This window comes from Lissotriton vulgaris, chromosome 12 (genome assembly GCF_964263255.1).
Source record: "Lissotriton vulgaris chromosome 12, aLisVul1.2, whole genome shotgun sequence".
Classification (NCBI taxonomy): Eukaryota; Metazoa; Chordata; class Amphibia; order Caudata; family Salamandridae; genus Lissotriton; species Lissotriton vulgaris.
Genome location: NC_141700.1, coordinates 86,260,826 through 86,274,297, shown reverse-complemented (window position 1 = coordinate 86,274,297; position 13,472 = coordinate 86,260,826). Strand labels below are relative to the sequence as shown.

Genomic DNA, 13,472 nt, shown 5'->3' with positions numbered 1-13,472 from the left:
GATTCAAGCAAGCCGGGCCGAAGACGGCTGAAATGCCAGAAACCGGTCCCCGGTAGCTTGTCTCCTTTCTGGTGAAGAATTGGCTTGGTAGTTTAGTCTGCCCTGTTCCCATGATGCACTGGGCCAGGGACAGACTGATTTGCATATAGCCAGGTTCTGAGCTGGGATGGGGCAGTGAGATAAATAACGGTGATGGATCAAGCCCTGATCTTTGGACTGGGTAAGAGTGGTCTGCTTAATTCAGACACTCTGTTCATTACCACCCCCTTTTCTGAATCGTTTTTGGCCACTATAGGTGTGGCAGGGTATACTCAGACATGAGTCCCTTTCTCACTGCTCCATCAGGATTCAAGCAAGCCGGGCCGAAGACGGCTGAAATGCCAGAAACCGGTCCCCGGTAGCTTGTCTCCTTTCTGGTGAAGAATTGGCTTGGTAGTTTAGCCTGCCCTGTTCCCATGATGCACTGGGCCAGGGACAGACTGATTTGCATATAGCCAGGTTCTGAGCTGGGATGGGGCAGTGAGATAAATAACGGTGATGGATCAAGCCCTGATCTTTGGACTGGGTAAGAGTGGTCTGCTTAATTCAGACACTCTGTTCATTACCACCCCCTTTTCTGAATCGTTTTTGGCCACTATAGGTGTGGCAGGGTATACTCAGACATGAGTCCCTTTCTCACTGCTCCATCAGGATTCAAGCAAGCCGGGCCGAAGACGGCTGAAATGCCAGAAACCGGTCCCCGGTAGCTTGTCTCCTTTCTGGTGAAGAATTGGCTTGGTAGTTTAGTCTGCCCTGTTCCCATGATGCACTGGGCCAGGGACAGACTGATTTGCATATAGCCAGGTTCTGAGCTGGGATGGGGCAGTGAGATAAATAACGGTGATGGATCAAGCCCTGATCTTTGGACTGGGTAAGAGTGGTCTGCTTAATTCAGACACTCTGTTCATTACCACCCCCTTTTCTGAATCCAATTCGAGTATGACAGTAGTCGAACGCATAAGTTTAATCGTTGCAGCCAAGGCCTTCCCGGGTCTCTCGCCCTCCCCATACCTTCTGGCCACCCAGTATATGTTCCTGAACTTCACCTCCCGTACAGCTTCATCAGTATACTCCGACAACTTATCCCGTATTACCTTTAGTGTATCACCCCCAGGGCAAGTTCGGAGTGTATCCTCCGCGGTTCTAAGGTCGGACTCCAAAGTCTTCAATCTATTCAAGATACTTTTAAGCACCCCAGAGCCTTTCGAAATGCAAAGCCCTCTGAGCGTGACTTTAAATGCATCCCATATAGTTTCAACATCCTTTACTGAATCTTTGTTACGTTTAAAAAATTCTAAGCATTCATCCCGTAGCTCTTCTTGGAATTCAGTATCCAGTAGCATCTTGGGCTGCATACGCCATGCTGTGACAGGGGGGCCTAGTTCAGTGCCCCGCAATGTGATAAGTACTGGCGAGTGATCTGAATATGTTCTGGGGAGATGTGCCGAGTGCACAAGTGATGTGTAAAGTTGGGGCGTCAACAGTATATAATCCAGTCTGGCCCATGACCTCGCCTGAGCAGTGAAGTGTGTACCTTCCCCCTGTGTCCCGTGCATAGATCTTCATGCGTCTAAGAGATTATTACCTTCAACCGTTGCACGAAGAACCTCCCTCCCATTGGTATAGTGATGGGGAGTGGGGTGTGGCCTGTCTAGGACAGGGTTCAGGGTCACGTTAAAATCATCCCCCAAATGAGATGTTGCGGTCCAGTTTCCACAATTGCTGCCCATATGTCAGTAAAGTACTGTGGGTCATCCACGTTAGGCCCGTAGCAGCAGGCCAATGTCACAGCCATACGACCCAATCGGCCCCACATCAAGCAAAATCTCCCCTGTGAGTACGTCTTAGAGCCCGCTAAATGGAAAGGCGTGTTTCTTTTTATCAAAATAGCCGTACCCCGTGCATAAGAGGAATATGAGGAGAACACTGTATACGAGGCCCATCTTTTCCCAAAGGAGTTTAATCCATGCGGCTTGAAATGTGTTTCCTGGAGGAAAGCAATATGAATTTTATGACGATCAAGATAGCCCAGTATTTGTCTTCTTTTCCTAGGATCACCCAGCCCTCTCACGTTCCATGTGATTATATTCAAGTGTGTGTCCCCCATGCATGCAGTAGGATATATGAACCAGAAATCGAGGTGTCCTGAATGGCGCATCTACCACCAGCAAACAGCAGGATCATCACGAGCCGTGTGTGTCCAGTACGCCCCAGGGAGAGCGAAGGACACAGCATACGGGCAGTGTCTCCACCCCCATTGGTGTCTCGCTCCAATGCAGAGTCCATACATCGCATACCCAGCCCACACTCATCCTCGACGCATTTGAAAAATCCCATATCTAAACATAGAAGCAGCTCTTCGATACCTGTCGTACATGCATTGAACATAAACCAAACAGTTCCCCCAACGGCGCATCCCTCCCACCTACTCGCAAGAGATCCCAGCAAGCACATAGTGCGCGCAGAAATAGCAAGAGCAGTCACCTCCCATCTCTTCTCGTGACAACTATGCAGCACATCTAAGAAGACCCAAACCTTGCTCTCTGCATTCCTCCCATGCAAAACATCTCGCCCGCCTCCCCCCACCCACTGATGCAACCCCAACTTGTCAGCATCCCAAGCCCTTCCCCCACCCAGCAGGTGCCCAAACCACCTGAACATCAATAGAAATGGAAACAAGTTCCTTGGGGTGCACCCATTAGGGGTCATCTGAGGTGCACGTCCGCCCACCCCCATTCCTCCCACTCCGTATAAGTCCGCCCCTGAAGTCCCTATCCAGAGGGGAAAGGAGGGTAGGGGGGGTGGGTGCCCGGCATACGTTACCACCTGCAGTCCGGTACCCGTCCGTGGTACCCTTCAAAGCCGTCGCAGTCTCCATATGTAGTAGTAACACCGAACCACGTAACGAGACAAGTGCCATGTCCCATCAGCGTGGTTAATCTCAGCAACAAAGAGCAGTTGTCCTTCTAGTCAGAACTCGAATCATGCTGGCCTTCAGCATCTGCAGGTTGTCGTCCACGTTTAGGCAAAGTCTTAATATAATCCTCGACTTGCTGTGGGTTGACAAAAAAATGTTGTGTGCCCTGATGGGTTACTCGCAGTTTGGCTGGGTACAAAAGGGCATAGTCAATGTGTAGGTCCCGAAGTTTCCTCTTAACAGTAAGGAATTTCTGCCTTTGTTCTTGCATCACTGGGGTAAAGTCAGGATAAATAGAAAATGTCACTCCATCGTGCGTGAGGTTCTGGTTCGCCCGCGCCGCTCGTAGTGCCGCATCGCGATCTCTATAGTTGAGCAGGCGCGCAATGATGGGTCTCGGTGGTGCTCATGGCTGGGGCCTAGGCCCGAGGGAGCGATGAGCGCGCTCAACTATGAATTGGCTCGAGAAGGCCTCCGCCCCCACTGCCGCTATGAGTATCTTCTCAATGTAGAGTTCCATCTTCCCCGTGTTGGTCGACTCTGGAATGCCCATGACGCAAATGTTATTCCTTCGACTCCTCGCTTCCAACTCCTCATTTTTGGCGGCAATTACACGCAGCACATTATCCATTCTTGAGAGTCTCGAGGTATGCGCCGCCGTGGTGTCATCATTCTCGGATATTCGACGCTCCACTTCCGTAATAGGTTCTTCGTGAATATCCATTTTCTGGACTATGCCGTCCATTCTGGCTGAGAGTCTGTCAACCTTGTCGACGACAGTGGCAAAGCCCTGGCGCATCTCCTGCAGCATCGTGGCAATGTCCGGCACCGTGGGGGCTGAGTTGGACACTTCTGCAGATGGACTCCAAGGTTGTCCACTGTCCACCGTAGTCCTCGTTACTTTTCTTTGCATTGCGGGCTCAAACTGCAGCTTGGGCTGCTTGTTGTCTGGTTTCGCCATAGCGTCGAGGTGTTAAAAGCGCTACGCCATAGATGAAGGTTGATCCTACCTGGCGCAGAGTGTATTGAAAAGGGGACCCCCTCTTCAGCGTGGTGGTGCTTTTCAGTTGTGCTGCCTCTTTTGCATCAACTGTCGACTAAGGAAGCCCCGGATGTATCCACAGTAGGAGTTCGTAGGGAGGGAAATCGTTATGTCTGGGCTGGCATCTGTAACTGAGCAGTGAACGCCGGTAGCAATATCGCCGCAGCGCAGCCGGCAGTGCCTCCAGGTCCCCCACCGGAGCATGAGGAACCGGAACGCCTCTCGTGTTCAATGCCTTGGGACCGTCAGGCATGCAGGGGGGGGACGTCGCTGGGGTGCTCACCCAATGTTGGTATGCAGGCTAGGGCGAGACACACAAAGTGCGGAGGTGCTTATTGTTTCGCCCCGGCGCCCCAGCAACTCACCAGCCTCAGCGACGAGTCCAAGTCCCTCACAGTCAGAAGCGCCTCTATCAGCGCTAGTTTGCGCCCGCAGCCACACAAACCGGTTGCGCCCAAGGATCCTCGCCAAAGCACAGTCCTCCGTCCAGCAGGTCTTCAGGGGGGAGGGCAAGGAGAGGAACTGCCACCCACCTCCACAGGTGGAACGAGGGAAACTGCCCGTCCCCACTCCGCAGGCCTAGTCGCCTCGTGGTGCGCCTCGGTGTCCCGATATTCTCCGATCCGTCTCAGGGCTCCACAGCCGCAGGGTGCCTCCGGGGCCAGATTTTCAAACTGCAGCAACTTCGCTCCCTTTGAAGGTGGAGCCGCCAAACTTTCACCGAGTGTCACTTTCTCATCGTGGGGATTTTCGGACGGGTTGGAGCAGGGTAAGCAGGATAACGAAGGATAAAAGTGCTGGGCTGCCGGAGCCTCACTAAAGTGCGGCCATTCAGCTTGTGCACCCTCTAGTGCCCCTCTTCTAGTGCTTTCCTGTCTCCTGACACTCTGACACCTGGAATAGTGGCATCTACCACCTCCCACTACAAAGTGTTATCCTGCATTTGTGTTTTCTGTTCCTTTACAGCTGTTTGATACTTGAGAAGATTGCATGTGTCCTCCTGTGGTTGGGTGGCCATAAACCTTTAGTCAGCAGGACTTTGTTGTCGGTTGCACGGAGATTTTCTGTGAATTAAAGGGGTGTGGCAGCCATTACCTCCTCGTCCATCTTCCTGTCCCATTCCTTAAATCATTAGCAGTTGTCCAGCACCACAGAAACAGATCACCTAGCAAAAGCCAAAAAACTTGCCCCTGTATGCCACCGGATAAACCGACATGCATAAAGCAGGAAGTAAACATCCTGAGAATATATAGCAAAAAACCCAAGAGAAGAAACAATCCCCAAATTCATGATATGGGAGGGGGGGTGGGCTCAGGAATGGGGCAGGAAGACCTGGACTCGGAGTAATGACGATTACCGGAAAGTAAGTGGGCATTTCTCGCAATGGCATCATTGCTTTAGCCGTGTTAAGCTCTTTACGTCCAAATTTGATGAACACGCACCAATATGGTACATTGAGTCCTCCCCTACACCGGTCAAATACTGTTGGGGTCAAATACTATTCATTTTAAAGAAGACATCTTCTGGCACCAGTCTTGCACTGTAATTTGGAGTGGTGCATTACCCAGGTGGTCTTTTCAATAAATTATGTTCACTTGTTTTTGGTGTTTGTGGTCACTGACCAGATCGAGATTGGCTCAGGCATATTGCACCACAAAACTACTGATCTTGGGCCTTATCAAGGAGGAAACACCGTTGTAGTGTTGCGATTTTTCGCATCTGCTAGACAGACGCTTCTTTTTACGAACACCATGAGCTTACCCGAGCAAGCTCACAGCACACGTATCACAAGACACGGCAACAGGAAGCATATTTCTCGTCACCATCCCAGTAACTATGATCCCCCTGAAGAAGTTCATTGCTTAATGAACGAAACGTGTTGGCTGGAACTTTGTATTTTCGGATAACATTGAAAATAAAGGACTGATTTTGATACAACAAAAACAAATGAACATACTTTATTTAAAAGACCCCCTGGGTAGTGCACCTCTCCAAATGTTGGTGTAGTTCTCTCCCTGCTTGGCAGCTGGCACCCAACAACGGCAGGTGCTGGAGTTGTATGTGCACACCAACTTGAACTACATTTGGACAAACTATATAGGGAATATAGCAGGGAAGTGCGGCTACCCCTGTCCGCCATTGCTCGCCTTCTTCCATTTAGTCTTGCACTGTAATGTCTGATTCTCACAGAAGAGCAGTCTTTCTAGGGGCGGATCTATCAGTAGTAGAATAGGTGCAGTTGCACCAGGGTCTCAGACACCCCTGCTGTGCCACTACTTTTTAGCATGTGTTCAAAATGTCCCTCATGGCAGAAGAAGCCTCACTGTAGACATATGTATGCCCATGCTCCCTGCACATTCAGACACTTCTCACCACCACTTATATAAAACATACCCCCTTAATGTACCTTTAGAGCACTGATGCTCATGGTACGGCCCGAGGGCCACATGCGGACCATCAGGGCCTTTTTGAGGCCTTCCTTGTGAGCATTCTTTTGCTATTTGAAGCCTGGACCAGTGAAAGCAGCCACTCTCATGTCAGAGTGCTTTCCTGTTTTATTATCGAATTGTAAACATACAATTCATTACACATGAGGAGTACTGCAGAAATGTACAGATGAGGAAATTAACACATTTTCTAAGGCAGTTTAGCATATTTGTTAGCATCTTAAGACGTAAATCATTTAGTTATTTCAGGATTACTTTTCTATGGGAAATTTTCTCAACTATTTTCTCTGTCTTGAAAAACACACAAGGAAGAGAAAATAAAATATACTTAAATGTATGCTTTAAGTGATTTTAGAAGAAAGCCTACACTTGCTGTTTTTGATCTTACTTTACATCTATTATAGCATACCCAACCCCCTCACCAACCAATGCGGCCCCCGGTCAAACTCTAAAACTTTTCCTGTGGCCATCTAGTAAATATTTGTGAGTACCCCTGCTGTAGATGCACATACTTTTCATCACCACTTATATGAAGCAGCCATCTCAAATGTCCCAGTACATTCACACACTTGTCACTAACTCTTCGAAGAAACAGACTCCCCTTAATGCCCCTGTAGATGCACACACTTCTCACCACCACTTCTATGAAACAGACACCCCTAAAGATGCTTAAGAGACATTTCACATTTCGTTTAAGAAACAGATGACAAACGAATCCTTGAGCCTCACATTAAATGACAAGTATGTGCTTCAAATAATCTGCAATCTCCTCACCCTTCAGTGATGCAGAACAATAACCACGAATAAACAGAAAGTTTGCTTCTGTCATCCCATATAGTGCAGCGTTATCTGTTACCCACCCTCTGATTGGTTGCCACTTTCAGCCTCTCTGGAAGAAAGATACACTTTACCCTCTGTCTCGGACTGGTAGCTCTGTAGGACTCTTCCCCATTGATTAACTTCCATTGTCACTAATGGAGGTAAAGAGCTGTGTTTTGCATTAGGAAAACCTAGTGTAAGTAATTACCCTCTCTCATGACTACTTTAAGACTGAATCTCAATACACAGCTGTGCTCAACAGGCAAAGGAACCAAAATTCACTCAGGGCGGGGTGAGACTCCGGAACACGAGCATAAAGTGGACAGCCTATGGCAATAGAGCTCTCGTTCACGTAGGGCGGGATGAGACTCCGCAACGTAATGAACAAACTGGCGCAAGAGCATATAGTAAAATACAACACTGATTCGGTTACAGCAGGTTGTTCAAGATGGCAGACGGATTGGACCCCCCCCCAAATGTAACAATAATCTTAAATTATGCACATGACTTCCATGTAGAAATCCTGAAGATCCTGCATGGCTAGCACCCTCATTGGTTTAAATTTGAAAACAATGACCTCCAGAATGCAGAGTGCTAATCAGTTAAATACTTTACTTTTCAGAATCGTGGGGAAAAATGAGGCTGACCTTTCTGTTCCTTCTCAGCATCATGGGAGCTGTTTCCCAAGGCACAAGTAAGTGTTGTTGAAACAATGAAGGTGCAGCAGAAGAGGGTTGAGGGGTGTTACTGACGGGGGCACAATTCTTGGTCTGAAACCAATAAGCTGTCCTACCTTGCACCCTGAAGTACTACGCCGTTTTTTTTTTTTGTTTTTTTTTAACCTTTATTTGGAGATAAGCAAGGAAAAAGGAAGTGCATACATGATACATACAGTTATAGACGGCTATTACAGTAGAACGACATACTCAAAAGAGTCCCGAGTACAGAGTGGCATAGCAATCAATATATATAGCAGTAGTTAAATTCACATAGCATGTAGGAGAGTGACGATTCAGGACGCACAGGTAAACTGATGAGATGATACAGTATGGGCATGTTCTGTTAGCGCAAAATAAAACAAAGGAGAAACAGAAAAAAGGGCTAAAACCTGACAGGAGTTAGATCTCCATCTCCATCATCTGAGTGACATACAAGGAAATACAGCCCCCTTGATCTCGCAGAAAGAGGATGTAGTTCAGCCTCCCCCCCAATACCTGAGGACCAGCAAATGTAGAATGATATCCCAACCCACCGTGCTGCAGTCAACCAACCCCTACTCGGTCCTCATGTTCAGAATCAGAGTCCTGCACAGCTCTAGTTAGGAGGTACACCTGAAGCGGGCTCCAAAAGTCTTTGGGTCTGCACCTCACGGGCATCAATTCAGAATAGACATTATATTGGTCCTGACAGTATATGAGGTCGTTCAACCAATCCTGGAAGCGCGGTACCCTGCCACGACCCCAACAGCAAGCAACCCTACGCTTAGCCAGAAGCAGGGCCACGTCAACAAATCTATGATGAGAGACAGACACGTCCTTAGAATAACCCAGCAACATCACCAAGGGGACAAACGCCACTCCATCCTCCGCCATAACCTGCAGGGCCACATGGACCTGAGTCCAGTATTCCAATACCCCCGCACAACTCCAAGCCAAATGCAGAAAGTCAGCACCTTCAGCTCGACACCTAGCGCATCTGTCATCCTCGGCTAAATGAAACCGAAGTTTCCTCGCCGGGGTGTAATAGTACCTCTGGACAAATTTGTAATGGATGATTTTCAGGCGACAACTGGAAGAAACATTGGCCGTAAGTCCACAGCAATACTTCCATTGCTCGTCAGTAATAGGGGCTCCCAGCTCAGCAACCCACTGCGCACGCACCCGATTGGACGGGACAGAGCGCTGTCGGCGAATAGCACCATATAATTTCGACACCAGGTGACGCCCATCTGAAACCAACAGCACATGGAGGGGGAGGGTGACCTCCGGCTCCGAAGGTAAATCCGGTAGCAAGGCACGCATGCCCTGTCTCAGACGAACATAGTAAAACAGCTCCAAAGGGGAGCAGGCAGCAGCTCCAAAGAAATGAGCCTGGGTACGGAAGGCACCTTCATGAAACACGTCACCCCATGTAAGAATACCGAGCCGCCTACACAATCGTTGAAACCCCGTTTCCAGCAACAGAGACAAATCAGGATGATAGGATAGAGGCAGGGCCGGCGAATATAGAAAGGAGACGCCCAGCAGTCGTGCCACCCGTTTCCAGGCATCCACCGTGCATGTCACCGTCGTTTGAGGCGTATCCACATCTGACACTTTGCCCAATACTAACCCCTCCAGTGGGAGCGGATGGGCAACCCAATGTTCAGCCGCTATCTGGGGCATAAACGGCGTGGGGCGCATCCAGTGATAAGCGTAATGCGTTTGAGCGCTAAGATAGTAAAGCTCAAATTCAGGGACGTCAAATCCTCCATCAGAATAGGGTAGTGTAAGGGTAGCCCAAGCCACCCGCGGCTGTTTGCCCCCCCAAAACAACCGTATGAGCTCAGAGCGAAGTCTGCGAAAAAAGTAAGCACCAGGATGATATGGAAGGTTTTGAAATAGGTACAGAAAGCGGGGTAAAACTACCATCTTGATAAGGGACGCCCGACCGGCCATGGAGAGAGGCAAGGACATCCATCTAGTGACGTCATCTGCCAGTTTAGTAATAGCCACACCATAATTAAGCCTGATCGTTTCTTCTCTGTCCAATGACACAACAATGCCGAGGTACCGCAGCTCCGAATCGCACCATTCCAAAGGGTAATCAAGAGGAAACCTACTCACAGCCGAAGTAAGGGGGAAGAGTTGGGATTTCCGCCAGTTGATATGGACACCGGAGACACCCCCAAAAGCAACCAATTCTCGCAAGAGCGCATTAAGGTTGTTTTCAGGATCTTTCACATACAGCGTGACATCGTCCGCGTACAAAGAGATCCCGACCTGACGCTGAAGACAATTGTAGGCGCTCTGCTGGTGTAGCTGACGAATCCTGCAGGCCAGAGGTTCAATGGCAATGGCAAATAGGAGGGGCGAGAGGGGGCATCCCTGACGAGTCCCCCTTGTAAGAGGGAACGGGGGGGATAGCACACCATTCACCACCACCCTCGCCATCGGATCAAGAGTACTACGACGTTGGGTAGAAAAATAACCTCCCTTTTGATGCTCTGCATCTCTTAGGGGTTGGACTGTTCCTATTGGTGCAGGGTCAACACTGATTTGCATATGGCTGGGTCCAAACTGAGTTGGCATGGTAGGCGAAAAATGATGGACTGGGATGTGGCCCAAGCGATTGCCAGTGGCTGAGATATACTCAAGCATTCCATCCGTTACTTGCTGTTTTCGCAGGCGATGATGTAGGTCATTGCAGAACAGTGCGGCAGGTGAGTGGAGACAGTACGTCAGTCGATGGGAGATGGTAAGGGATACCAAAGGAGGGAAGGGGTGCAGGCCACAGATGGAGTTGTTGAAGATGCAGGTCAGTGGACGCGAGAGAAGATAATGTGGGTCAGTGATGGGGGAGCGGGGCAGGTCAATGGAGAGGAGAAAGGGCAGGTCAGTGGAGCAGGTGCATGACGACAGATAAGTGAGAGTACAAGTCACCGCAGGTGGGGAGAGGGTGCAAGTCAGTGGACAGGAGAGGATGTGGATCAGGGATGGGGATGGTGTAGGTCACTAAGAGGAGAGGGGCAGGTGAGTGCAGTGGGGGAGAGAAGATGCTTGTCTGTTGATACGCAAGGGTACAGGTTACCGAAGGAGGGGAGAGACCAGATCACAGAAGGAGTTGTTGAAGAGGCAGGTAAGTGGTCAGTGCAGGAAGGGATGATGGAGGGGAGAGGATGTGGGTCAGAGAAGGGAGATGGTCCATGGAGAGGAGAAGAAGCAGGTCAGGGGAGTGGAGTGAAGACGGCCCATGTCAGTAGATAGTAGATTCCACTGGCCATCGCAGGGGGGTTGCAGGCCACAGGAGGAGTTGTTGAGGGTGCAGATCACTGGAGAATGTGTGAGGGGGGATGTCACTCGAAGAAAAATAGGTAGTCAATAGCACATAGAAAACCAAACATATCGCACCAATCTTTTAAAACATATCTTTGAATATACATCTCATCCAAAGTGATACAGTGTGGTCAACCAATGAATGCAGCTCAGAGCATCCCCGTTACCTTTGGTGGAAAAGACTGATGGTAATAAACTAATGCCGGGAATGTTCTAGCTCTAGAGTTAAGACGTGCACCTAAGTGCCTCATATCCTGCCAATAATTGCATAGCTTGCTGTTCGATTTTTTAAATCTTGCCACTTAACTTATCATTGTTTCCTGCTGTCAACCTTCCTTCTAATATGTTTTTGCTCATTAATTGCAAAAATACTGTCTAATCTGTAGACTATAAAAATGCCTGTGGTATAACATTTCGGTGAGACTGAAGATGGACCTAGCATAATGCGAGTCTAATAAATTCTTCTCTTGAGTTGTAAAGTATTACTAACACCCACAAGACCAGTCCCGCTGAAGATATTCCACTAACAGATATTTACCCTATTCAGTAAAAAAAAACTTTTAATCTATTGATCTGTATTACCCCTATTTCTATTTTCTTATTTCTCTAGTCCTACAATTTTAAAACCATACAAGCTTAGCAGAGACTGCCCCTTCATTTACAAAAAGAATGGGGCTTTCACCTTCCAAAATGAGAGCAGTTGTCGTTCAGTGTACACTGTTATACTTTCTTATTCCACAAAGAACTTGCATGAAGGGACAATGCCCAACCACTGCTCTAACTCTCTTTGTCCGTGGTGGTGTAGAGTCATAATATCGAGTTTTTAATATCGACTAGACATAATATTGAGTAAAAAATTTAGAATGGACATAATATCGACTAGACATAATATACACTACCAAAATATCGATTAGAACATTTTAATATCGAATAGAATGGACATAATATCGAATCAAAAATATAGAATGGACTTAATATCGAATCAAAAATATAGAATGGACATAATATCGAATCAAAAATATAGAATGGATATAATATCGACTAGACATAATATAGACAACAAAAATATCGAATTTAAGGTAAGTTAATAATAATTAAATTTTTTGTGTAATATAATTCTGTAGCGGGTTGTGGGTTTATAGGGGAATAGGGTGGGTAGTAATTTAATTATAATTAATTGAATTTGTTATTTTTTATTTTTATTTATGTAGAATTAATTGGTAATTAATTGTTAATTGGTAATTAATTATAATTTAATTGGTAATTAATTTTAATTGATTAATTGATGAATATGTAAATTTTAGTAATTTATTTTCTGTAGCGGGTTGTGGGTTTTTAGGGGAATAGGGTGGGAAGTAATTTAATTATAATTAATTAAATATGTGAATTTAATAATTGGTATCTATTTAGAATTAATTGGTAATTAATTAAAATTTAATTGGTAATTAATTTTAATTGATTAAGTAATTAATTAAAATGTATTTGGTAATTATTTTTAATTGATTAATTGATAAATATGTTAATTTTAGTAATTTATTTTCTGTAGCGGGTTGTGGGTTTATAGGGGAATAGGGTGGGAAGTAATTTAATTATAATTAATTAAATATGTTATTTTATTTATTGTTATGATTTAGAATTATTTGATAATGAATTATTAATTGGTAATTAACATTTAATTGGTAATTAATTTTAATTGATAAATATGTTAATTTTAGTAATTTATTTTCTGTAGTTGGTTGTGGGGTTATAGGGGAATAGGGTGGGAAGTAATTTAATTTTAAATAATTAACTATGTTATTTATTGGTATTTATTATGAATTAATTTGTAATTAATTAAAATTTAATTGGTAATTATTTTAATTGATTAATCAATTAAAATTTATTGTGTAGTTAATTATAATTGATTAATTGATGAATGTGTTAATTTTAGTAATTTATGTTCTGTAGTGGGTTGTGGGTTTATAGGGGAATAGTGTGGGAAGTAATGTAATTGTAAGTAATTATATTTTTTTAAAATTGTTGGTAATTGGTAAATAATTAGTGTTAGTAGGTAATTTGTATTATTAGTTAATTTTTATTTGTAATTTTAATTGATGAATTAATATATTTTATAAAATGTAAAATTATTTTAATTATTTTGTAATTGTTATTAATATTTATGTTATATATATTTA

At 45.8% G+C, this 13,472-nt stretch overlaps 1 protein-coding gene across 2 annotated transcripts in view; it reads left to right on the top strand.

Annotated features, from left to right (window-relative positions):
- The window catches only part of LOC147673413 (mucosal pentraxin-like), a 97,769-nt gene that overhangs the window by 8,717 nt on the left and 75,580 nt on the right, over positions 1-13,472 (top strand). For both annotated transcript variants that reach the window (XM_086947275.1, XM_086947276.1), the window contains exon 2: positions 7,887-7,958. In XM_086947275.1, coding sequence (XP_086803401.1) covers positions 7,901-7,958 — 58 coding nt within the window. In that variant the 5' untranslated portion in view covers positions 7,887-7,900. The remainder of the gene's footprint in view (positions 1-7,886; positions 7,959-13,472) is intronic.